This window comes from Mirounga angustirostris, unplaced genomic scaffold (assembly GCF_029215605.1).
Source record: "Mirounga angustirostris isolate CCGP_5_RB_7025 unplaced genomic scaffold, mMirAng1.0.hap1 SCAF_10, whole genome shotgun sequence".
Lineage (NCBI taxonomy): Eukaryota > Metazoa > Chordata > Mammalia > Carnivora > Phocidae > Mirounga > Mirounga angustirostris.
Genome location: NW_026991718.1, coordinates 83,845,570 through 83,870,146, shown reverse-complemented (window position 1 = coordinate 83,870,146; position 24,577 = coordinate 83,845,570). Strand labels below are relative to the sequence as shown.

General features: G+C 47.5%; 1 protein-coding gene across 11 annotated transcripts in view; it reads right to left on the bottom strand.

The window, feature by feature from the left end:
• The window catches only part of NCK2 (NCK adaptor protein 2), a 149,106-nt gene that overhangs the window by 12,385 nt on the left and 112,144 nt on the right, over positions 1–24,577 (bottom strand). For all 11 annotated transcript variants that reach the window (XM_064572671.1, XM_045885288.3, XM_045885289.3 and 8 more), the window contains one exon: positions 6,518–7,239. In XM_064572671.1, coding sequence (XP_064428741.1) covers positions 6,518–7,239 — 722 coding nt within the window. The remainder of the gene's footprint in view (positions 1–6,517; positions 7,240–24,577) is intronic.

Sequence of the window (24,577 nt, the reverse complement as noted above, 5' to 3'; positions counted from 1 at the left end):
AACAGAGGTGCAAGAAGGGAAACTTGCACACTAGGACCTGGAAAGACACGAGGCATGAACAGAAGAGGTCACTCAGCAACTCTCAGTGATACAAGGGGGAAGAGTGGCCACATGCAGCTTTACTACCCTAGTCCGATGGCCTGAGGGAGCCCACTCGGCAAACCTGCACCTGCTTCCTTTACTCGTCACAAGTCAGCTGAGTTTGGGGTAACAGACTACTCTTCCTTTTTGACATTCATCTCCCTCTAAACACAAATCAATGGATTCAGTACTATTTACTTTCTTTTATTTGTAACAAAGCAGAAATCAGACTCCATTTAAAGCCCTTCATCATACATAATGGTTTTCTAAGATTCTCAGGTGCCTTCTGTGTTACTGAAAGGCCAGTTATATTTTGCCTGCTGCTTACATACAATTTTATCGGCAGTCTGCGAAGACATGGGAGCTCCAGGGCAGAGCACTCACTTAACTGAACCAGTCCATCTCCCTCCCTCCCCGGAAGAACCAGGAGCCAGGCCTTTAACTGAGGCCAAGAGCACAGTACAGAAGCCCTCTCTGGGTTCTGAAAAAAATTACGAGTGATACCTTGAGCATATTTGTGATTGGTTATATTTTAAGAACTAGCTTTAAATAAGGCTCATCTTTTTCACAGATGCCAGTTCATAGCCTCGGTTTGTTGATTTGTCTGAAGGTAAATATGGAAGGGCTAGCCAGGGATGACGAGGCTCAGAGCCATCTGAGAGTTGGGTCAACAAAACAGGTGATGAGGACTGAACTTGTAGAAAAGTAGCCATCTTAAGTGATGCTTTGGGTTCTTCCAGTTTTAAGAATTTGATACATTTCAAGTGAGACATACTATAAAAATCCAGGCGTAAAGCTTCCATTCAGTACTGGGCAAAGAGCCTGACAATTAAAAAGTAATTTATTATTTTTGCAATTGGAAAGATGCATGTAGGCACTGCTCACAGTAACCTATGCTCTTTCTTAACATTAACCCACCACTGAGAAGACATCTAGAGATCATGGCCCCAGATTGTGGATTTAGAAAGCTCGTGAGCAAGTCACTGCTGGAAGGAACTTGCTCTGGGGCTCCCCATCCTCTCAGCTGCTAGGAGGCAGTGTTCACTCTGCTCTGACAACCGTACTCTTTCCCATTCTCTATGAAGCACAGGGCAAAGGCCCCTTGTCTGTTACCAAATTCTAAACAGCTGAAAAAAACAGACAGAAAAGCACTTTAGGAGGTGAACTCCACTCAACAGAAGCCAACAGTTCTACCTAAAGGAAACTTTAGAAAAGATAAATGTTCACCTGTAAGCATGTTTATAGTTCCTACAAATGTAGGATTAAGCAAATGTAGTATTTCAACGAGTGCTGTAAATATGTCTGAAACCATTCAGGTTACATAATTGTTTTCAAAGTGTGGTCTCGAGCTCAGCAGCATCAGCATCACCAGGAATGTGCTAAGAAATGCAAATTCTCGGGCTCCAGACCTCCCAGGTCACGGTCATGAATGTTATGGGTGGGACCCTGTGGTCTCTATCTTTCCAGGCCCTCAGGGAGATGGTAGCACAATATGACAGTGTGAGCATCAGTGATCTGGAGAGGCAAAGGGATGACATCACCCAGAAACAGAGTTTTGGCAAAAAAAAATATGATTTCTATAAGAAATAGAATTGGAATTCTGTAGCAAGGCACTATAGTAATTCTTTCCTTCTGCTCCTCCCTGGCCAAATAATCTTAATGGGTTTTTTTGTTTTTTTTTTTTTTTTAAAGAGGAAGGAATGGAACAGATGACTGTTCGTGTGGCCAACACACACATTATGTTATCTTTAGCAAAGCGTGGTTTTTCTCCATCAGAAACAAATGCAGGGGCGCCTGGGTGGCTCAGTTGGTTAAGCGACTGCCTTCAGCTCAGGTCATGATCCCAGGGTCCTGGGATTGAGTCCCGCACCGGGCTCCCTGCTCTGCGGGGAGCCTGCTTCTCCCTCTCCCACTCCCCCTGCTTGTGTTCCCTCTCTCGCTGTGTCTCTCTCTGTCAAATAAATAAATAAAATCTTTAAAAAAAAAGAAACAAATGCAGGGGCACCTGGGTGGCTCAGACGGTTAAGCGTCTGCCTTCGGCTCAGGTCATGATCCCAGGGTCCTGGGATCGAGCCCCACATCGGGCTCCTTGCTCAGTGGGGAGCCTGCTTCTCCCTCTCCCTCTGCCTGCCACTCCCCCTGCTTGTGCTCTCTCTCTCCAATAAAAACAAAAAAACAAAAAAAAAACAAATGCAGTGTATGACCAGAAATTAGTACCCAAATCCTACTGTGAAACATAATACATGTGAGGAAGGAGATCTCTCTGGGATTTTTAAAGTCTGGCAGAGGAAAATAGCTCCCTAAGCCACAGCTAGTGCCCTTGGCAGACCGCATCCCAGGTATAAGCTGTCTCTTTCCGAATAACCTTCTCAAGGATGGAGGGTAGAGCACCTGGAAAGCTAACTACTGACAACTTCCACAGTTTACTGGAAGCCTTGCTGCTGGGTATTCTTAGCTGTGGGCACAGCTTTCCAGCCGTATCCGTAGAGTAAGTGTGGGCAAATACATAAGGATGTATGAGGAGCACACAGAGGACAGGTATGAACTTTGAATTCTCTGGACTTAATGAGCTCTGGATTCGCAGGTGCAGGCAGGGTAACGGAACATGGAGAATAAGGAACCGTGCTGTTTTCACCGTGAGTTGCTGAGGAGAAATGATGATTATGGAGTGGAGAAGAAGCGAGAGAAGATGATAGAAAACAGAGAGTAGGTATTGAGAGTCGGGACAGGAAAAAGAGCCCGAAAAGGATTATTTGGTTATTCCCTTCATTCCTTGATAAAACACGCCTGACAGATACCTCCGAAAACACCTATGACATCACTCACACCGGCTAGCACGGGATGCGGCAATGTTTGTGTTGGTTTTTCCAAGATATGCACTTCTCCTCCCCCAAAAGCACACATGTCCTAGGGCTCAGCGTTGGATATATTTTTATTTTTCAAAACAGAGAAATACTGAGAATTTTTAAATGCAAGATAACGTCAAGCAAGCGCCTCGCTTATTTATATTGGAATCACTCAGAAGATCTTCACGAGGCCTATATGGAAGAAGGGCTCTAAAAATGCTACTGTGCTTATTCAGAAGTCAGGTGTCCCGTGGTAACCTCAACCAGAGGAAAGTTCCAGGCCCAAAGACTGCAAGACAGAAAAGGGAAGCGAAATGATGTCTCTGTGTCCTGTAGGAATGCAGACCCTATCAGAAACCTTTCTGACCCCGGCATGACACGATGTGCTGTCAGATTACAGCTGCTAGATTAAGGGCTCATATCGGTCTGGTGGTTGCTTTGAAAGCCAGGCTCTCATCTCAGAAGAGCCAAAATGAATAGGAAAGGAGACAAGGAGAGGAAGGGATAAGAGAGCACTGGCAAGAGGCAGACGCAGTCAGTAGATGGTGGAAAATGAATAAGGAATGGATCTGTCCATCTATTTCAAGTTCCTCAACAGCCTCAGATGACCCGGGTATGAGCGAGAAAAGCAAACCTAGGTCTGCTGTTGGGAGAAATGCAGCAACATGCCTTGGAGACCCCTGTAGCCTCCCTTTGGCACAAGGCAGGCATCCCAAGAGTGGAAAATGCCACGTGTCAGGGCATAAGCCACCAGGACAAGACAGCCCTGCACACCGTCAGGTCACGTTGCCCTCCTCACCCTGGTGCTAGTGAGGGTGCAGGGCTGATACAGGGCCATCTCCTGCCTCCATCCTCCTGGAATCACACTATTTGTGTCTCATACCTTGCTTTTCTAAGTTCAGACAAAAATGCAAAAAATCTGGAGAAGGTTCTACAAAAATGTCAAAAGTTAATGTTTCAATTATTTAGAAAGTCAGCATATTCTCTCATAATCTGAGACAAACAAGACACTGGAGCTTATTCCAGTGCTTAGACGGAACCCAGATAATGCAAGTTCAGGCACACCTCAGAGATCATCTAGACCACCGCAAAGAAGCAAATCTCACATGAAAGCGAATCCAATGAATTCTTTGGTTTCCCAGAGCACATAAAAGTCATGTTTACACTACCCTGTAGTCCATTAAGTGTGTGACAGCATGATGTCTAAAAAATAATGCACATGCCTCAACTAAAAAATACTTTATGGCTAAGAAATTCTAAGCATCACCTTGAGCTTTCAGGGAGTCAAAATCTCTGATCGCAGATCACCATAACAAATATAAACATAATGAAAAAGTTTCAAATACTGTGAGAATTACCAAAACGGGATGGGGACATGAAGTGAGCAAATGCTGGTGGAAAATGGTGCCAATCAGACTTGCTCACCACAGGGCTGCCACAAACCTTCAATTTGTGAAAAACACAGTATTTGTGAAGCACAATGAAAAGAGGGGTGCCTGTACCCCTCCCTATTTACAAGGATCTGCTCTCTGGGTTCAGACAGTGACACCCAGAGTGTGTTTTTCCTACAGAAACGTAGTAGGAGGTCCACCCCAAGGCCGGCAATCTGGAGGGCGTTTTTCTCATCTACCCTGTCCCCGAGCCCTAGACAGGAAGAACAATGAATGAGGCTAAGGGCTACTTTGGCCCCTCCCCGTTCTAGAAGTGTCTTCAAAACTCAAAATTTCTTTTAAGGAATTTTTTTTTTTTTTTTGAAGATTTGATTTATTTACTTGTCAGAGAGAGCACACAAGCAGGGAGAGCAAGGAGCTCCATACGGAACTCGATCCCAGGACCCTGGGATCATGACCTGAGTCAAACGCAGGCATTTAACCCATTAAGCCACTCAGGCGTCCCTTTTTAAGGATTTTTTATTTTTTTATTTTTAAGTAATCTCTACACCCAACATGAGGCTTGAATCACAACCCCAAGATCAAGAGTCACATGCTCCAACTGGGCCAACCAGGCACCCCTCGAACTCAAAATTTCTAAATCAAGATTATACTTTCTGACTCAGGATCATACTTATCCCTTAAGTACTCTGGACCAACCACTTTCTACTGTAATTCGTTTTCCAGTGATTCCTCTAAGTTTCTGCTCAAAAGTTAAATGTGCAGCATACTTCATTCTCCTAAGCTTCCAGCATGATCTAAAGGAAGCTATGCACAGAGCTTACGTCACGTGAGAACAATTCAATCTGATGTCTTGCCAGCAACGATAAGCTCTGGCGGCTGGATAAGAAAATCTCAGTTCAGATTTCAGAGAGAGTTAATATCCAGGCCTGGTGTGCTTGCCTCAGCACATCTACGGTGGCCGTCAACCCTGCGACCTGCTGACACCGTGAGGAGTCTGGCTGCCACCACCACGATGCTCCTCCTGCCTCGAAGAAGAACAGATCACAGCTGCCTGTCTCTCAGAAGAGGAAAAACATTTCTGTGGCCTTGAATTCCTCTCAGATCAGTCTGCAGGAGTCTTGAATACACACTTACTGATGGTGGTACCAACCTTCCCAGAGGACACCAATTACAGTACAGATCACATATTTCCTAGTCTTATAGGCATTTAAAAAAATAAACTGAAAACTGCTAGAACCAATACAACGTAATTGCAATGGACTCTATCTACAAAAGTCTTGTTTCGGGGGAAATCTTACTATATGGAAGGTGTATCTGCAAAGGGATCAACAAAGCCTGTTGGGTTGAGTATTTCCAGAACATTTACACATGAAAAGGTGACCTTGCATGACACTGGCCCAGTTCTTCCAGACAGGCCCAGCCATGTCCCCAAAACACAAACCCCACATCTGTCCGCCGCTGGAAATGGATCTGCTACAAGTCAAGGGGCCTCATACCTCTGATTCAGTTCACACATGCAAACTCATCTCTCTCAAGCCCTGTCTTCTTTTCAATTCTGTTCGTAAGTGCTTTAAAAGCTTTTCGGAGATGAACTCCGTGATGTCGCCTGCAGTGCAGATGACCTTAGGACTGGTTGGTTTCAAAAGGAAAACCAACCAACCAACAAAGGCTGTGTCGGAAACCAGGTGCCCCTCCCGCTGAGTGCAGCAGACATGCCTAGGACCCAGAGCAGAAACAGAGTCAACCACCAGGGCTGGGGTGGGGGGAGTGGGGTCATGAACAGAATGGGAAGCCCGGAGAGAAAATGACGTCTGAGTCTAGAACATTAAAGGGGTAATCTCAGTAGAGCGGGAAAACCACCTTTGGGAGCTAAAAAGCTCTTTGACTTACCATCCCATCCGCGAGGGTCCGTCCGCAGGAGAGTGATGGCCACCTTCCCCAGCTGGGTTCCTACACCCACCGCAGACTTAAGTCTATTACAGAGCAGCAACCTTATGCGGGTTTATAGGCAAATCGCATTCCTCTAGCTTAACTGGAGACCCAAATATGGGGGGCTCTAGGCTAATGGGATGGCCAAACATTCTTAGGCTATGCGCAGTGTGTGGAGAGGGAACGGTGCCGACCAGCGTGGGGTGCGATGTACACACACAGCTGCGCACTGCGGCGGGCAGACCTCGGCTGCCCCGGGGCACTTACCGAAGACTCGCTGTCCCTAATGAGGAAGTCGCCCTCGACGCCCCGCTCGTTGAGGGCGCACTCGGCCTGGTGCCGCGTCACGTTCCCGTAGTACCACTCTCGGCCCGCGAAGCGCCCGCTGCATGCAGGGCCCGCGTAGCTTATCTGCGGCGCCTGCGAGGGGTGCAGGGCGGGCCCGTCGCTTAGGACCACCACGTAGTTCTTGGGGACTAGGCCGACCTGCCCCCGGGCGTTTTTGCACTTCCACCACTCAGGGTCGTTCTCGGGCTTCTCAATCACCTCCATGGTCTCCCCCTTCTCGAAGTTGAGCTCCTCCTCAGTGACGGAGCTGAAGGGGTACAGCGTCTGCACCACGTGCAGGACCCGGGCGCCCTGGCCATTACTCATGGAGGTGCCCTTCCGCAGGCTCAGGAAGCTGGGGGACTCGGCAGCCGCTTCGTCCATCTCCTCTAGGACATAGTTGGAGGGAAACCAGCCAATCTGCCCATTGTAGCTGCCTCGCCACCAGCCGTCGCTGCACTTCTCCATGACGGTGACGCGTGACCCTTTCACCAGGGACAGCTCGTCCTCCCTTTCGGCCACATAGGCGAACTTGACGAAGGCGGGGATGTTGAGGTCGTAGATGCGGTCGGCGCCGCCCCCGTTGGCGGGGTACTCGGCATCCGTGCTGGGCGTGGGGGATGCATCCCGTGCGCTCGTCTTCCTCTTGGTCTTGCCGAGGCCTGTGGAGACAGAGCAAGGGCTCAGTGGGCACGCAGGGGGCATCAGTGGCGCTCGGACACGCTTCCCCATCCCTCCGACACACGGGGGCCACCGTGGGTACACCCGACAGCCACTGCCGGGCAAAGGGAGGTGCAGGTGGGGTGTGCCTTTGCAAAAGCTGGGAATTCCTACACCTCCTCTCTCATTCACTTCTGAAAGAAGAGCAGAGTACCAGCAGCACAAAAAGATAACAAAACAGCAGACAGCTAGTTTCCTTCTGAAGGATGATACTTTCTAGAAAATTCCTGTGCCCCTCAGAGAGAAAAATAAGGCAGAAAGGTCTTCGGCCTTCTTGTACCCGGAGGGAAGTTGGACTGAGGCGCTCAGATGTGCTCCAAGTCTAGGAGTGGCCAGAGCTGCCCGCACTGCTCCCACCTCGCCAGCCCACCGCCTGCACCACTCCAGGGACCTCCAGACCCTCCCAGGGCTGCCTGGCAGCAGACTGGCCCCACTGGGTACAAACCCGTACCCTCCTTCCTCTCTTCTCTTCCGCAATTCTGTCCTTTCAAAACAAGAGACTCATTTCCCACATGTTGCGATGAGCCAATTAGAAAAAATTAGTTGATCTGTTAAGTCTAAGGCAGAATTTTTCATATTGTGATTCAAAACCCACTAGTGGATCATAAAATCAACTGAATGGGTTGTGACCACCTTGTATGTGTGTGTTGAGTCGTTTTGGTTTTCTTTAAGGGAATAAGAAAATCTCAAAGTGCATCAAGCATGGTCTGTTGCTTCAGTTACGTAAGGGACTGAGTGCTGAGTTTCAGTGTGAAACTTCTTCCTGTGCATGGGGAAAACAGGGTGAAAAGCCCTAAGGCAAAAATGTTTCAGCCCGGGTAGAATGCAGAGAATTCTGGAACCTTCTTGAGAAGTGAGCCTAGGGGAGGAAGGCGCATCAACGCTCAGAGCTGCGGTGTGCCACCAGACTCGTAGGGTGGGCCATGCTCCCCAGCTTTTCTTAATAGATGGCTGCCACCCACCAGCTCTGCACCACCTCTTAACTTGGTCAATGTGGAGATTTTGATGGTATGGAAACGGTGGCCATCTGCAGATTCTGCCCCCCTCCCCCACCATGACACTTTTATGGGTAGCTTGTGCCTCTCATTTTCTTCCTTTAAATGGAGTAAAGACAGAATGATCCTAAGAATTACCTTTGCTTCTACTCCGTTGTTGACAGGCAGGAGTTCAAGAGGAACAAAATGTTGCCCTGTGATCATCCTCTACTCTGGAGTGTTGCACACTGCCTCCCAGAGCAGGCTCACCCCTGGTCTAAGACTCCGCAGCCCCGCTCAGTACCTCCAGCAGGGGCCAGCCACTGAAAGGCCCTCGGATAGCACACGAGGTGACAGCACAGCGATGCAAAGGGGCTGTTCACAAGGTTTTTAGGCGAACATACCAATTCTTTAAACAAATGGCTTCTCTGTGTGTGTGTGTGTGTGTTTATACAACATTTTATTCAAGCATATAGGAAATACGAAAGTAAACCAGGATATTAAACCAAATTGATTTTAGACTTCTACTTACAAGTTAACTCACTTCACATGAACACATAAACCTCTAAATCTTCGAATGAATCCTCTTGTGCGATTTCAAACCTACGTTAGTTTAGCTATGCATGAGAGAGCACTGTGGTGATTCACTAGCTCCACAATCCAGAAGGCAGACCATTCATGAAAGTACACTTCTGTCCAGAAGGCTTGGGCACCAAGGTATTCTAAGCCTCATCAAGGAGTCAGCATGCTAAGGCAGCAATGACCAGGCAGAGGACAATTTCTACTGGTAACAAGACTTCAAGAAATAATATTTACAAATAACTTTTTTTTTTTAAAGATTTATTTTGAGAGAGAGTGTGTGTGTGTGTGTGAGTGAGGGGAGGGGAGGAAGGGCAGAGGGAGAGAATCTTCAAGCAGACGACGCCCTGCTGAGCACGGAACCCGGTGCGGGGTTCAATCTCACGACCCTGAGATCAGGACCTGAGCCAAAACCAAGAGTCAGACGCTTAACCGACTGAGCCACCTGGGCACTCCTACAAATAACTTGCTAATAGACCTTTTCAAATTTGTGAGTAATGAAAGCTACTTGAGAAAATACGTACAGAATATTCATCGGCACAGAAAGGTGTCAAGAGGAGCAGAAGAGACAGCATTAGACCTTAGACAGTGGCACTGTGTCAGTGTTCTGGGGCTGCCACCATAGAGTACCACAGCCCACGGGGCGTAAACAACAGAAACTGATATTTTCACAGTTCGGGGGGCTAGAAGTCAAAACATCAGGGTGTCGGCAGGGTTGTTTCCTTCCGAGGCCTCCCTCGTTAGCTGGCAGACAGCCACCTTCTTGCTGTGTCTTCACATGGGCTTCCCTTCGTTGCACGTCTGTGTCCTAATTTCTTCTTACAGGACACAAGTGACACTGGACTGGGACACCCCCCGCCCCCAAAGACCTTGTTTTAATTCAATGACCTATTTAAAGGACCTTTACCAAGTGCAGTCACACAATGACTTACTGGGGGTTAAGACTGCAACATATGAATTCTGGGGGACATAATTCAGCCCCTAACAGGTACCTAAATGCAGACTGTAATATAAGGCACAGGGAGCGCTCTATGAATAACAATTACTACTCCGAGTGAGGGCTTGGAATTTCTCTTTTTCTCAGACACGTATTTTACCAGGAGAGGGCCAAAGTCCTCTGAACAGTCGTGGCAACAGCTTTACCCATGCAAGATGGCCACCAAAACAAAGCTTGCCTGGCGAGCTTCTGGCACCTGAGCATCATTATTCCATGGGAGCACTGTCACACGTAGCTGCGGAGGCAGTGAAATCCAAGAGGCAGGTGTCTGGGACTAGGGAGGAACCTGACCTCACTGACACCTACATGATCTGAACACTCCCAACAGCCCCATGACAAAGTGAGAATCCCCCCATTTGTGCAGGGCGGGGACTGAGGCTGAGGGCGATCAGGGAACTGGCCCAACACATACAGCCAGTGAAGTGGTGCAGACTCGCGCACCAATAAAGGTCTATTTAATCCATAAGAGCATGGATCAGAAGACCCTGCACCGGGAAGTGCATGAAGACTGTGGAGTGTCAAAAGTCTATCCTCACGGGCGCCTGGGTGGCTCAGTTGGTTAAGCAACTGCCTTCGGCTCAGGTCGTGATCCTGGAGTCCCGGGATCAAGTCCCGCATCAGGCTCCCTGCTCGGCAGGGAGTCTGCTTCTCCCTCTGACCCTCCCCCCTCTCATGCTCTCTCTATCTCATTCTCAAATAAATAAATAAAATCTTTAAAAAAAAAAAAAAAAAGTCTATCCTCACTTTCCATAAAACCCTCCAAAGCCGTGATGAGTGCTCCCTCTGATCCTAGGGAAAGGAAATGGCCCGTGTCTCTAGGTGGAAGCGGGGCTGAGGTTCAGGGAGTGAAGATTTGGGATAAGGAACATATCACAAGCAACCATGAGGCCACGAGGCCACTGCCATGTGGAGCTACGAGATCTCAAAGGCTCAAAGGGAAATCTCTGAATGCAGAACGGGCAGTGTGGTTCACGGACGTCTCAGAGGACGGCTGTGCCCGCCCAGCCCCAAGCCCCAAGCCCTGCACCACCGCACAACAGTGTCCAGGCTCCAAGCAACATTTCTCTCTAATTTAAAGGGAAACCTGTTACCTTCTAGGGAAGGAGGCAGAGTGGGAATTCCACAGCCCCCCCACTTCCCTGTGGCTATTTTGCCCACACATCTGCTCCATTTCTTCTTCTTTCATTCAAGTCATACCATCTACTTTTCCCAGCTGTAGCAAAAGCACCTTGAATTCCAATGTGTATTTTTGATTTTTTAACAAAGATAATGGGATTTTTCTTTCTCTTAGAACTTTACACATTTTCCCAGCAGGAGAGGCAAATCCTCACACTCTTCTGCAAAGTCTCAGGCAATCTTTACCCACTATAAGTAAACAGTAACTAACCAAACATGGTGGACCGGAAGCCCTCATTGACCAGTGTTTCTGCTCACACCCTCTCTGTGCCATATTTTGGAAGAACACACTTTCCCATAGGGCCTGCTCACATTGGCCCAATCATGAATTCCTGGGATAGCCTGGGCTGTGGACAGAAAGAAGAGCCCAAGAGCAGCAGCCCCTGCTGGGCCACACCCCTTTCCTGACACCCTCTCTCTTAAGTATGGGGGCTGGATACATACAGGATACAAGGCAGTTCCAGACCCCACTACATGGGACCTGAAGCGTGGGGGAGTACTGGGTGTTTCAGCAAGATTTGACATGACTTCAAATGATGGGCTTTTCTTTCCGCTCTCCCATTAATCATAAAATCCAACTACACAGATTTTATTTGGTGCTTGAGCGTTTTGGTTGGAGGCTTTGCCACACTGTGCTCTGCATGAATTGTATTACGGATGAGAATATCTAGAATGGGACCATCAGAAAATCTCTGCAATTGCTGGCATGCTGTATTAGGTGATGCTAAGTAACATTTTTTCACCAAGTAATGACTTCCTCTACAGCTTGTTCAATAATGTATAAACTGCAACACCTTTGCACAAAGAACAAAGAACGAATGGAAATCACTGTTAAAAAATGAAAAAGACGCTGTCTCATGTAGCATGTGCTCACGAGTGACCAGGATTTTAACTTCCAAGCTAAAGATTAGGCTCTCAGAACAACTGGGGTCCACACCCCCCAACCCCCCAACTCACCCCCCGCCCCCCCCACCCCCAGCAGCTCCAATGCTCTCCTTGCTCCACCAGGGGTCCTGGGCAGGAAGGTGCTGGACGATGTGCTCCACATATGGAGATGGGTAAAAGTCTTGGAGAGCCTGAACGCCAGCCCAGAATCCCAGGCCAGTTAGCGGTCACACTGCACAGAAGGCTGCAGACCCATGAGCACAGGCTGCCTGGGATGGACTGGGTTTACAGTCGAGGAAGGATGTGAACAAGCTCCTTGACAGAGCCACCTCCGGAGCTGCCACATTAAAGACCAGCCACAACTTGTTCCATGAGCTTTATCTGCATCTAATAACAGTAATAAAAATATGATTTAAAGTGGCAAACAGGAGAGTTGGCTCTAAACATAAACTATACTTTTGAGCTTTTGTGATGATTTTCTTACACCAAGCTCTGGATCTCTGATCCTGGGTTACATTTTCATTGACAATAATGAGCACATTTTAACTTTCTTGAATAAAATTACATACATTAAAGGCAGAATTCTCATAAAAGCTTGAATATGTCATACACTATTTTATTTTATTTTTTTTAAAGATTTTATTTATTTATTTGAGAGAGAGAGTGAGAGAGAGCATGAGAGGGAGGAGGGTCAGAGGGAGAAGCAGACTCCCCACTGAGCAGGAAGCCCGATGTGGGACTCGATCCTGGGACTCCAGGATCACGACCTGAGCTGAAGGCAGTTGCTTAACCAACTGAGCCACCCAGGCGCCCTATGTCATACATTATTAATGTTGGTGATTTTCAAGTCAAAATCTTTTAAATACTCCTTTTAAGATAAAGAGATGTTATAACAGATGACTTCAAAATATGCTCTGTCACCTTCCAGCTGGGGTTCTGGAGATTTAAGACAAAATGTCAAACAAATCTGATAGTTCAGAAGTATATTCAAGACGATTCGTTTAGACATTGTACACCCAAGTTTAGGAGGTCCATGACAAAGACATTTTATTTTTGTTACTTATCAGACCTGCAACATAAAGCAGATTTAACCAGAAAGCTTCCTTGTACCTAAAATGCCATTTACAGTAAGACTGAAGGTCATTAATTTGTGGGGATTTCCCCCATTACGGTTAGGGCCTATCATAAGTGTCACCTAAAAATTCCGAAAGGCTTTTATTTTAAATGCTAAGGAGATCTGACAAAATTTGATTAGGGTACAAAGCGTCCAAAGTAATTTTTCATATAAGGTTAGGATATATTTGATGTTTGGTTTCTAACAGATTTTTGTGCTATTATATGTGCATTTAATTTGTGTCTGGTTTTTTTTAGCTATGCCGGAAGATTAGCTTTCACCAGTGCTGAAATTTATGATCAAAATATTTGATATATATAAGGGAAAAAGCCCTCAAATATACTAAACTTCCAATGTTTTAAAGGATGACCATTTAAGATCAATGCAGTGGTCCTCTGTTGTTGTTTTCAACTGTTCAGTATCCTTTATCCCTTCTCTTATTCAACAAAACTCCTCTTCTTATGGCTTCAGCAGGGCCATCCCCACCCCACTGGGCCATCCGTAGGGGACCCATGACTCCCACCCACCGCAGTTATGAGGGAGTACTGGTTCTCGTCACCTGGAGTTGCCCACATTTGTAGAAGTCTGTGAAGAATGAAGGGCTGAGCAGGGATGAGGCCCAGAATGAGAGGAAGAGCCCCTAGATCCAACCATACTTCCCAGTGATGTGAGCCAATGGATTTCCTTTTGAAATTTTCTTTTTTTTTTCATCTTGTCTACTTTTGATTTGACTTTCTGTCACTCCAATGAAGAGTGCTGAAAAATACAACTGCCCACCCCCCAACTCTCACTCCTTCCAGCCCACCTCCTTCAATATGCCAAACTGTTGATTCCCCCTTAGCAAAGCTGTATTTGGGTGAGAAAGTCAAAAAGAATACAGTCATAGTTTGGGAGCACCCAGGTTTGAGTACAGGAGTGAGGGTGGGACAGTGAGGATGGGGGCTGGCAACCCCACCAGGTCACAGTTAACTGCCGGGCTGGCGTGCCTGCTTTCTAAACCCAGAGAATCCTGGGTTGAAAATACTTACTGCAAGAGCCATCATGGGAAATCTGTGGCACTGGGTGGCCAAAGACATCAGGCTTAACTCACCCACACCACTGAACCTCAATCAGATGGGGGCTAGCGTATTTGACTTACGATGGTCCCAAATGAATTCACTGTGGCTGGTATCTTAGGCACGGCTTGTCAGAGAAACCCCAAGGGCAGCTCAAGGGAGGGGGGCAGGCTCTTCAGCACAACTTATCTCAGATAAGGCCAAATCTAAGTCAAAGTCAACTCAAGCAAAAATGCCCTCACACTCAGCTGTTTCGGTTAGCATCTGTTTCTTTTGTCACACAGAGGCTCAAACACATCACCAACTGCTGACCAGGGATAAGCTCAGGAGAGGAGAGGCAGCGTGGGGGCAGAGGAGACAGGCTGCACGGGGCTGTGAGCAAGACATGAAGGAGGCCATGGGGCCATGCTGCGGAGGACCAGCGGGAGGGCAGGATGTGGGATGAGGCCAGAGAGCTGGGCCGTGCTGGGGCGAAGACATGTACAGTGGAGGCCGGCTGAACTGTGTTGAGCAAAGCGAAAAGCTTGTCAACTGAACTCTCTTCTGAGTGTCCCGCTGGCAGAAAAAATTCCACCTGGCATCATGGCTCACCATTAGGGAGCAGATAGGCTGAAAGAAGGGGAAATACTAAGTTTCTAACCACTTGTGAGACAAAGGACTAAAGGCATCCTTGGCAGCTTTTGTGTCTCTTTGGGCAACAGCTTCATTTGCAAACCAGCCTTACTGTTATTGCCACTGGGTGCCAGAGTCCATCCCCGCTCTCTGTAAGGTCTGACAACAACAGGGGAGAATACGTCCTTCTGACGGACAGGCTGGGCTAGAGACAAAGGAGGCTGGCGTATAAAATTGGCCAGGAAACTTTCTTCCTCCAGTGGTTTGAATCTAGCTTTTAAAAATGGAAAACCAAGGTTTTTCCCAAAAGCTTAGTCAGTCTGCATTTCCATGACCAGACCCCAGGCAATATGACCATGGGAAACATCACGGGCTTGTGGGCAGGACTCAGGGTCAGCAAGTAACTAACTTCCTTTCCCCCACAGTAAAACCCCTGCTCAGCACTAAGATCCTCAAACACTAAAACAATGTCACGTCACCCCCATGTCCCCCCCATGGTACTCTGCCACCTTGATTTCAGTGCCCGCCTCACCGTGCTGCATTATCTCCCTGAGAAAGATGGTGCTTAGTCCTGTTGTGGCCTCAGGGCCTGACATTCAGGAAGTGTTTGCTCAAGTTAATAAGCTCCACTCCCTATCTCACCACCACAATTCTGTAGGCACTGATCAGTCCTTCCCGACTGAGCTCTCCAATGATACACACCCATGTTGCCGGGAGTGTTAACACGTCACTGAGAGGGGAGTGGGATCACAATTAGCAACGCTCCCAACGTGTAGATGGAAGGGGGCTGCCCTACCGGAGGCAAATCCTCACTGCCTGGGTAGGGGTTGCCAGCTGAGGGAGGGACAAAGTGACTATTGGCCATCCCTCTGCCCAGGTGGTCCCTCTTCCAATGGGCAGCCATCCGAAGAGCCAGCTCAGAGACAGGTGAGCAGTCACACAGGGCTATGCGTCCAGGGCTCTGAACTGGAATCTCTGGGCATCAGAAAGCCTGTTCAGGTGTGAGCAGGCAGGCAAGTAACATGGTCGAACATTTAAGCACAAAAAAAAAAAATCATTTACAATATAAGATTTTCTATCAAATGTGAAAGTCGAATGGTAACACAGATGCCAATGAAAAGAATTTTTTAAAATTTTCATTATAATTTTTAATTAAAAATATACATATTTAGCACCTCTCAACACGTATCCCCGACCCATTAGCACAGCATTTCTGAATATGCAAAGGGGTGTACAAGACGTGGTGCGGCTCAGCTACAACACACTGCCACATTACTGAACGTGTCAATCCACTGGCAGAGGCTCGGCACACAGGCAACTTTTTAGGACTGTACCTGCTAAGTAAGATGAAATACGAAAATACATGCAAACGAGTAAAGGGACAGGCACACTTGTGGGGGAGAACACAGGTGGCAAGTGGCTGGCAGAGATGACGGAGCCATACTTCAGACTGCATTCCAAGCCTGGCTCTCACACCAACTATTAGCTTTGGACCTTGGTTCAATAGCATCTCTATCCCTTGGTTTCTTCATCTGTAATATGAGGATATCGGTGCCCCTGTGGGCTGTTAGGAGGGTCCAGGAATGGGGGAGCACACGAAGCGCAGTGTCTCAGACACAGCAAAAGACCAAGCGATAGCCGTCATTGTGTTTATTGCTATTATTAAAACATCTAAGGGTTTCCCTTCCTGGTTGAGAACACAGGCAGGGGCAAGTGGAGAAGAGCACAGGTGGTGTTCTCCCAACAGAGGTGGGCACATACGTGTTTTCTTCCTAAATGCTCTGGTGGGGGGGGTGGTCAGGCCCTCAACCTCACTCCTGCTTTCCACGTCAGGAGCAGTGATGTCACAGGGCCACCATGATCAGTCAGAGGGAATGAGCGATCAGTGCAAAATGGGCCTTCGCATAAGGTGAAAAAGGAGCCCCGTTTTCCCAGTAGGGATGAGCAGAAAGGCTCACATGCTGCTCTGGACAGGGCAGATACCGTGACTAAGATGCCAGGCTCTACCTGCCCATGCTCCAAGAAGGGGCCTTTAATGTTCCTGGGCTCCTGGCCTCCAGGCCCCCTTCATGTCTGGCTTCCACGGACAGCATCCCGCCTGCACCTTGAGAGGCCTGGCTCTGCTGTGAATGAGTCTTGCAACATTGGGCAAGTCACTCAATTTGCCTGATTTTCATAGAAAAGCTTGGACCAGGTTATCTCAAGCCTCATTCTGGTATTCCAGGGTTCTACAGATAGCCGAACTCTCAAATGAATTCCACTTTTTAAACTTAACTGTACATATTTGGATAAAAGAAAAAAAAAATCCACGGAAGAACCTCAAGGGGTTCAAATGGTCACCACAGCATTTTTCTTACCACCTTAGGTTAAACATTATGGATTTAGCCAGATTAAATTAGTAGCCTAAGAACCACTACTAATTCATGCTCTACTTATAAACACTCCAATTTTCCAAGTCAGACCATCCACTGTGTTGCTCCCTGAAAAAAAAAATACAAAGTCAAGCAAGATTTCCTGCAAACAACCATCACACAACGGCCCACTCCAAGGAAACACGATGGCTCCAGCCTTAAAAATGGATGAAGAACTGCCCTCTGGGTGGCTTCCCGGCTGTGAGAACCACTGGAGCAACTGCGGGTATTTGTAGAGTCTGTGGGTTCACAGCAGAGTTGGGGAAGTACGAAGACAAGGCATCAACAGTGTGGAGGGCCTCCTGCAGCCTGCCAATTACACTCCAGCCTAGTGTGGGGATCAGGCAGGGGCCCTGCAGGTGCCCACCTGCCCTCCAGTGCTGAGCGCCCAGTAGGGGCTCAGCGGGAGGAGGCACCACAAAGGAGGTGCCCAGGCAGGCCCTGCAGGGATCTGAGGGGCTCAGCATCAAGCACCACAGCACATGCGGGTAAACAAATACCCTCTCTGCACTCCATGTCTACCCCCAGGGGACAGACACAAAAATGTAACAGCGAGAAGGAACATTTGAGACATATGGAGAGGGTCTAAAAAAGAGAGTGTGCCATATGGGGAAGTGCAGTTAGAAACATGGTAAGAAGATTTTACTTTAATTCTTAGGCATTTTTAGTTCATGTTTCTCTGTTCTAAAACTTAAGGCTCCCACATGAATAACTCTTTAGTCAAGAAAGGGTATTCTCTATGTTCTTTAGAAAACTGAAGCAGAAAATGATAATTTTAACAAGCAGCATACAAGGCATCGGTTTCTGGGAAGTACTTAACCTGTGTTCTCCTCCTTCCTCAGGACACGGGGTGGGGGGGGGGCGGGTAGTGGCCAGCCCAAGAGCAACGTGGCTCTCGCACAACCACACGTGACTACACGCCTGCTTCTCCTGGTTTTCTGGGGTACAGACCCCTCCTCATTTCCCCTTGCCTCTCCTGGCTTTTCTCTCGTTAGCATTCTTTTTAACAATCTGTCTCGTCTCTAATTATCCTCCCACTAATCTGTTGTGAGTTGTTTTACATTTTTGGTTCTAAATACTTGGACGCTTATGATATACAAAAACAAATCCAAGTTTATTTTGGGTCGCTGGCACCACAACTGCCGTAGAAGCTTCCATATTATGTGGGCAATACATTTGGCAGGTCACTTCTATTGGGAACGAGAGCTCCCAAGACAGAATCCTAAAGAATTCCAAATTATGAGACGTGTAGGGGATTCATGGTCATAACAATGGTAGATTATACAACAGAGACCAGCAAGGTAAATCTCACATGCTTATTTTAACTCTGAGAACCCAGACGCCCTGTTTTGTTACGGTTGGGGGGTGAAAATTGGCTGGAGGAATCGAATGTTCAAAAATCAAAAGGAGTTACTAGGTGATGGGGAGTAAGGAGTGCACCTGTCATGATGAGCACTGGGTGATGGATGGAAGTGTTGAATCACTATACTGTACACCAGAAACTAACAGATCACTGCATGTTACCTATACTGGGATTAAAAAAAAAATCAGAAGGCGTAAGTTACCTTAGTCTTTCCACATGTTATGTACAAACTTTTCATGGGGAATGGCTTGGCTTTGTACTTTCTCGAAACAAAGAACTGGTTCCTCAGGGAGACATAGCTTAGGAATCACGTTTAAATGACTCCCAGGAAGATTAACAGCGATTTTCTCACTCTTAAAGCACATTCCAACTAGGAAACAAACTACTTCTATGACGGATGTACCACAAAGAATCAGCTTCTCCTCCTGCATGGCTGATAGAACATCCAGAACTCAGGGACGTGCTGGGACCAGCATGTGCACCTTGCAGAAAGAGCCTGGTATCATCCGGACTAACGGCAGTGCGACAGCTAGTATTAGTAACAGCGAGGAGTCACCTACACATCGTGGTTCCCATTATATACACGTATAAGTACTGAGAAAACAGACGCAGATGATTACAGACCCAGGGATGAGTTCTGGGTGAGGAGATCACAGGTGATTTGTATTTTCTCATATCTTCCAGGCTTTTAAAATTAAGTGTGCTGCGTTAAATGGTAGTTTGATAAAGTACCGGCATCTCAGAGATTACAGGGCTGAGGAATACCTGTTTGCAGAGACCTGGGTCGTCCAGAGAAACCATGAGTGGCCAAGACGGCTGAACTGTATGTGCCCAGTAGTGGCGGTTACAGGCTTGCTGCTGGCCAAACGGCTCCCGAAATAAAAATCAATGTTCAGACAAGGAGACATGTTCCCCTGACATTTGGCTTCTAAATCATTTTAATGAATGGCTCTTGCTCACCTCCACATGAAGGAACTGGGCAGAATTACTAAGTGACTCCCTTGGGGTCAGGGAGAAAATGATGCCCACTGAAGGAGCTGGTTCCCTAGCATTTTAGGGGCCAGAGCAAGAGTGGCAGGAAACCACAATGGCTGTGTGGGTGGGGCCCCGGGGAGGGGTGGATTTCATTGGCAGGCACTGTGTGTGTCCCCCCAACCCTGACCGATCTGAATCCCCAATTCTAGCAGCTGATCAACAATAACAGAGGTTGAAGTCAGGCAGACGTGGTGTGAATTCCAACCCTGTCCCTTACTGCGTGTTCCTGGGCACATCCCTAACTTCCCGGTTTTCACACAGGGATCCAGGATATCAGCACATCCCTCTTTGAGTTACTGTGAAGATGAAAACAGAAATGCATGCAGGCACCTAGCATGCTATCGGGCACAATGAGGTACTCAGAGAGAGATGGTTACTATTGTCCGCTCACTGGCAGCCTGCACACAAAATCCATTTTGGGGTCCTGGTCTGAATTTTTCAGCGGCATTCGCTTTTGGTTTGGCTGTGGGGTGTGGGGGGACACTTTTTGCAGGGAATGTCAGGAGCACGGGGAATGTGGGCTCAGGGAGCCTGCAGGCTCTTCTGCCAGAGCACAGCTGTGGTGACAGAGCTCCAAAGCGGGGACCGGAGGCCTGGGACCAGTCCTCGGGACAACAGAAACACTGAAAGACTATCTGAGGTCCCTAATACACTGTTGAAGAAATGTCAGGTCTCCACTGTGGGCCCTGGATAAAAATATTTACATAGAAGTCCAAAACCAAAAATCACTTAGAAATAGGAAGTACATTATCACAAACATCTGAATTTTGTCTCCTGAAGTTGGCATTCACGCCTAAAGTATCCCACTGAACGTTTTCACAGATGTCCTGCTGTCACCTCAAACTCAAACAGGTCTTGCCCTCATGGCCCTGTTTCTCTTCCTACTTCCCAAATTCTCTGCTGGACATTCATTCAGGCTCAGAACCCCGGAGTCGTCTGTGGCTAATACTTCTTCTAGCTGCTCCATACCCAGTCAACACAGAGTCCTGGGGCTTTCCTGTGAAATCCCCCTCCGCTGCTGAGCTCAGGACTTACAACATCACCCCTGGGAGGCTCTGAGGCCTCATTCCCAGCCTCCTATGGACAGACAGGCCCTTACCAGTCCCTTCCTAAGGACCAGGCTGCCTCCCACATGCCCTGACAGTCATCTCTGTCCACCATATGGAAACTCTTGGGGGTTCCCTTTCTAAATGGTACCTGGTGTTCAGGGCCTGCCATGTGGGGCACCCGGATCCCTCAGGATGCCCCCATGTTCTCCCTCACCCCAGTCCAGCTAGCTCCCTGAACATCCTTCAACACAATTTGGATTCTAGCCTCCAAATCTTGGCTTATGTTCTCCCTTCCTCATCTGAAGCCCCATCTGCTCTCCCAAGGGTCCACTCAGCGTGGGTATTCTTTACTGAATGACTCCATTCAATTCTCAACAATTGCAGGAGACAAGCAGTCATTTATCCCATTTTACAGATAATGCAGTTGAGGTTCACAGAGTTCAACAGTTTGGTAAAGACTGGATCTGAACGTGGCGGTGAGTCTCTCTCCTAACCACTATGCATACGGCTCTGTGAAAGGTAGGACAGAGGCCCACACTGCAGTTTTCAATAAGACAGGCCGAGACAGTGCCACAGCTCAGCTGAGGACTGCTTATTTGTGCCAGTGTCATTTCCCCAGTTATCACAAGCTTCCCAAAGTCAGGGTTTGAACCTTCTCCTTTCTTCATATCCCACCGGATGAAACAACTAGCCAGGCTCCCACTTCTGATCCAGACATACCCTATTACACCATGCTGATCTGCACATAATGTTTGCATCTCTGTTTCAAAGGCTTTGGTTACTGTTTTCAAAGGTCACTCAGCAGGGGATGAAGTGGCTCAGAAGGGGTTTCCCAGGGACAAGGCAAGGAAGGGACAGCACAGACTCAGACTCAGCTCCCACAACCCCAGGCTGGGGCATTCGTTACTCACCGTTCATTTTTAACTGACCACCTGCCCTGGCTCAAGCCCTCAGAGCACATCTATAAGCACAGCAAAGATCCACAATCCTGTGGTCTCTAAACGAAAATTCCCTCATAGTCCACACAATCGCAGAGGCGGTGAGCCCAGGAGGTCACTTCTGACCATGACTCTCCTTCTCTCCACTTCAACAAAAAAAGCACACACTGAACTGACTCTGAATAATCTGGGCTGATCCAGCAAGCAGCAGGGATCCCCTCACTTGCAAGCTAGTGACAAGGACAGAACTCTGGATAATTAAAGTTCTCAAGTATTGTGGGAAAGCATCCTGAGGAAGCATCAGTCAGACACGTCTACACCCGGTGTTATTCTTACGTTTTAGGTCCAATGGCAGCAGGTGCTCAGTGATACTCTGATCTCTGAAAGGCTGAAGCCAAATTTAGGGTAAGTAGATGCCTAAACAAAGTTGGGGGTAGGGGGAGCCCAAGTTATATCTCCTCTGCTACAAGCCAACTTTAGAGCCTTGGGGTGGTCCCCAAACCACTCACGTCCATCCATTCATTTTAACGTAAAGTTACAACAGTGGCACAAAAATGTTATTTTCCCTGAGCCATCTGAGAACCGCTCCCCTGTCTACACGATGTTCCAACAAACCTAAAAGCTCAGTGTGTATTTCTACAAATAAGGACATTCTCCTCCACAGCCATAACACAACCATCAGATCAGGAAGTTAACATCAATACATTATTACCTAATTCTCTGAACCCGTTCAAGTTGTGCTAGTACGTTTTTGTCTCTAAAATAAAGGACTGGGTATCAAGAAAATCTCCTCTAATATTCTTTTTTTTTTTTTTTTAAAGATTTTATTTATTTGAGAGCGAGAAGAGGGAGAAGCAGACTCCCTGCCGAGCAGGCAGCCCGATGCGGGACTCGATCCCGGGACTCCAGGATCATGACCTGAGCCGAAGGCAGTTGCCTAACCAACTGAGCCACCCAGGCGCCCTCCTCTAATATTCTAACTGCCCATCTCTGCAACAGAATTCTATCAGATGCCCACCTACTAAATCCGGGTATTCAACTTGAATTTGGATTCAAGTTTGAGATGAAATCCCATCTCTGTCCCACACCAGGACTAGTAGTAGTGTGTTCCTGGGGAAGTCACGTAGCCACCCGAAGTCAATCCCAGCATGGCTCTGCCTCTAAGGGCCTTGGGAATTTCACCCATAGGAACCGCTCCCTCCCTGTCTGAAAGCATTAGACCAACAGGGTCCGAGGGCTATTTTACAGTTAGTTAGCATCAGGGAGTCTCCCTCTGCTCCCAGGTCTGGCTTGGAATCAGGGGTGGGAGTCCGGGGGCTAATCACTGGCAGGGTGCTAATTGGCCTTAGGTATGGTCACACTGGGACAAATGCTAAAGAAACAACGGTGGGGGGGGGGGGGGGATCACTTCTGACTCCAGACACCCAGGAAGGCAGTCAGCAAACAGCACGTGTGCCTTGGAACAAACCCTCCCGAGGAGGTTGCTAATAGCTTCTAAATGCAACCGTATCGTTTTGGGCATCCCAAGGCAGCCCATGGACTTCAGTGAACCACCGAGAACAGAGTTAACCTTTGGGGCTTTGCTGGGTCCCAGCTGCTGTCATGAAGTTATAACAAAAACCGTTCTTCAGTAGTCTGAGGGAAAATCTTTGAAAACTACCTCCCTGGAAGCAGCTTCCTCATCTCAAAAGATGTAGCACGGTGCTTTAAAACACCTAACCCGCATGATTTAATAAGCGAGGCTGCAATGTCAAGGCCAGACTGTAGACCAGGAACGCTCCTCATCGCGGAGCAAAGAACTGCATGGTTTGAGCCCTTCAAAACATCAAGTGGGCTCAGCCAGGAGAAAGGGTTCTTAACAATTGCCCCTTGTTATCTGCGGAAAAGTTCTCTTTGACTGTTCATGATCATAAGTTGAATATGAGAGGAGATCCAGCGTATAAATGTTTTGCTCATGTGTAAATAAGAGCTCATACTGTTTTATTCAATTATAAATTATTAAAGGAAAAGAAAGAATGTGAATCCTTTCCTAACAGAGATCTTTTTGTCAAAGGTACTGCTTTCTAGAAGTTACTCTAACAAAGTATTGCATGTGATTAAACTGAATTTTCCACTGACCTCAACAGAGCAACTGAGTATAAGAAAGCAGGAGGGAGCTCCACAGAGTACCAGTTCTCTGCAACAGAGACGTAAACACATTTATAACACTGTGACTTTGCTGGGGAGTCCGGTGCTATTTTATTCCAAACCAGGCACCTGCCAGGGAAATTTTATTCCGGATTGAGGAATCAGGTGGATTTCCATAGCGTAAAAATCACAAATGTGGATGACACCATGAGTAGCTACTGGAAGGGCAACACAATGCCGTGTAGTTTTCAACATAATTTTCACTCCTTCTAATACGCAGAGAGAATTTCTGCTGGCTGCATCATCAACTAAAATCACACTGTAATTGTGACAGCATGTTGGTGACAATACTTTAAAAGCAGGGAGCCACAAACACCTGGCTCCAATCTTTCTAGCCATAGGGACAAGTGGGAGGCAGGACAAGCTGTGGAAGGTTTTCTCACCTTCCTTGTTGACAACGATGCTGTGTCAGGGCTGACTGTGGGGGATTAAGAAGTCACTCCGCTGTGGGGATTTCTTATGGGGAGGGGGCCCTCCCTTCCCTTTGGTACTTCCCTTTGGCAATGGAAAACTCATGATGGAATACCAAGGTCTCTCTTGGTGCAACAAAAGCAAGGCTTCGAGGCAACATGGTAAACAAGAAATAAAAAGATACACAAAAACGGTGGTGGTGGGGGAGCATTTCTCCACAGATACGGATGTTGAAAATACAATTTTATTTGTGTTTTTACAACACGTAATGCTTAGCACAAATGTGTCCAAGCAGATGCACGCCTGAACTGTGACTGAGGCCTGGTGGGGAGCTGTCATCTTCCAAGAGAGGAACACGCATTAACTCAGGCAGCTCTCGAGAGCCAAGGGGAAAAAGTTAAAGAAAAGCAAACTTTGATTCTATTTAAGGGAGAGCTTTCGAGCAATCTGTGTTCTCCAAAAATGGAACTGGCTGACTGTCGAGGTAGAAGTAT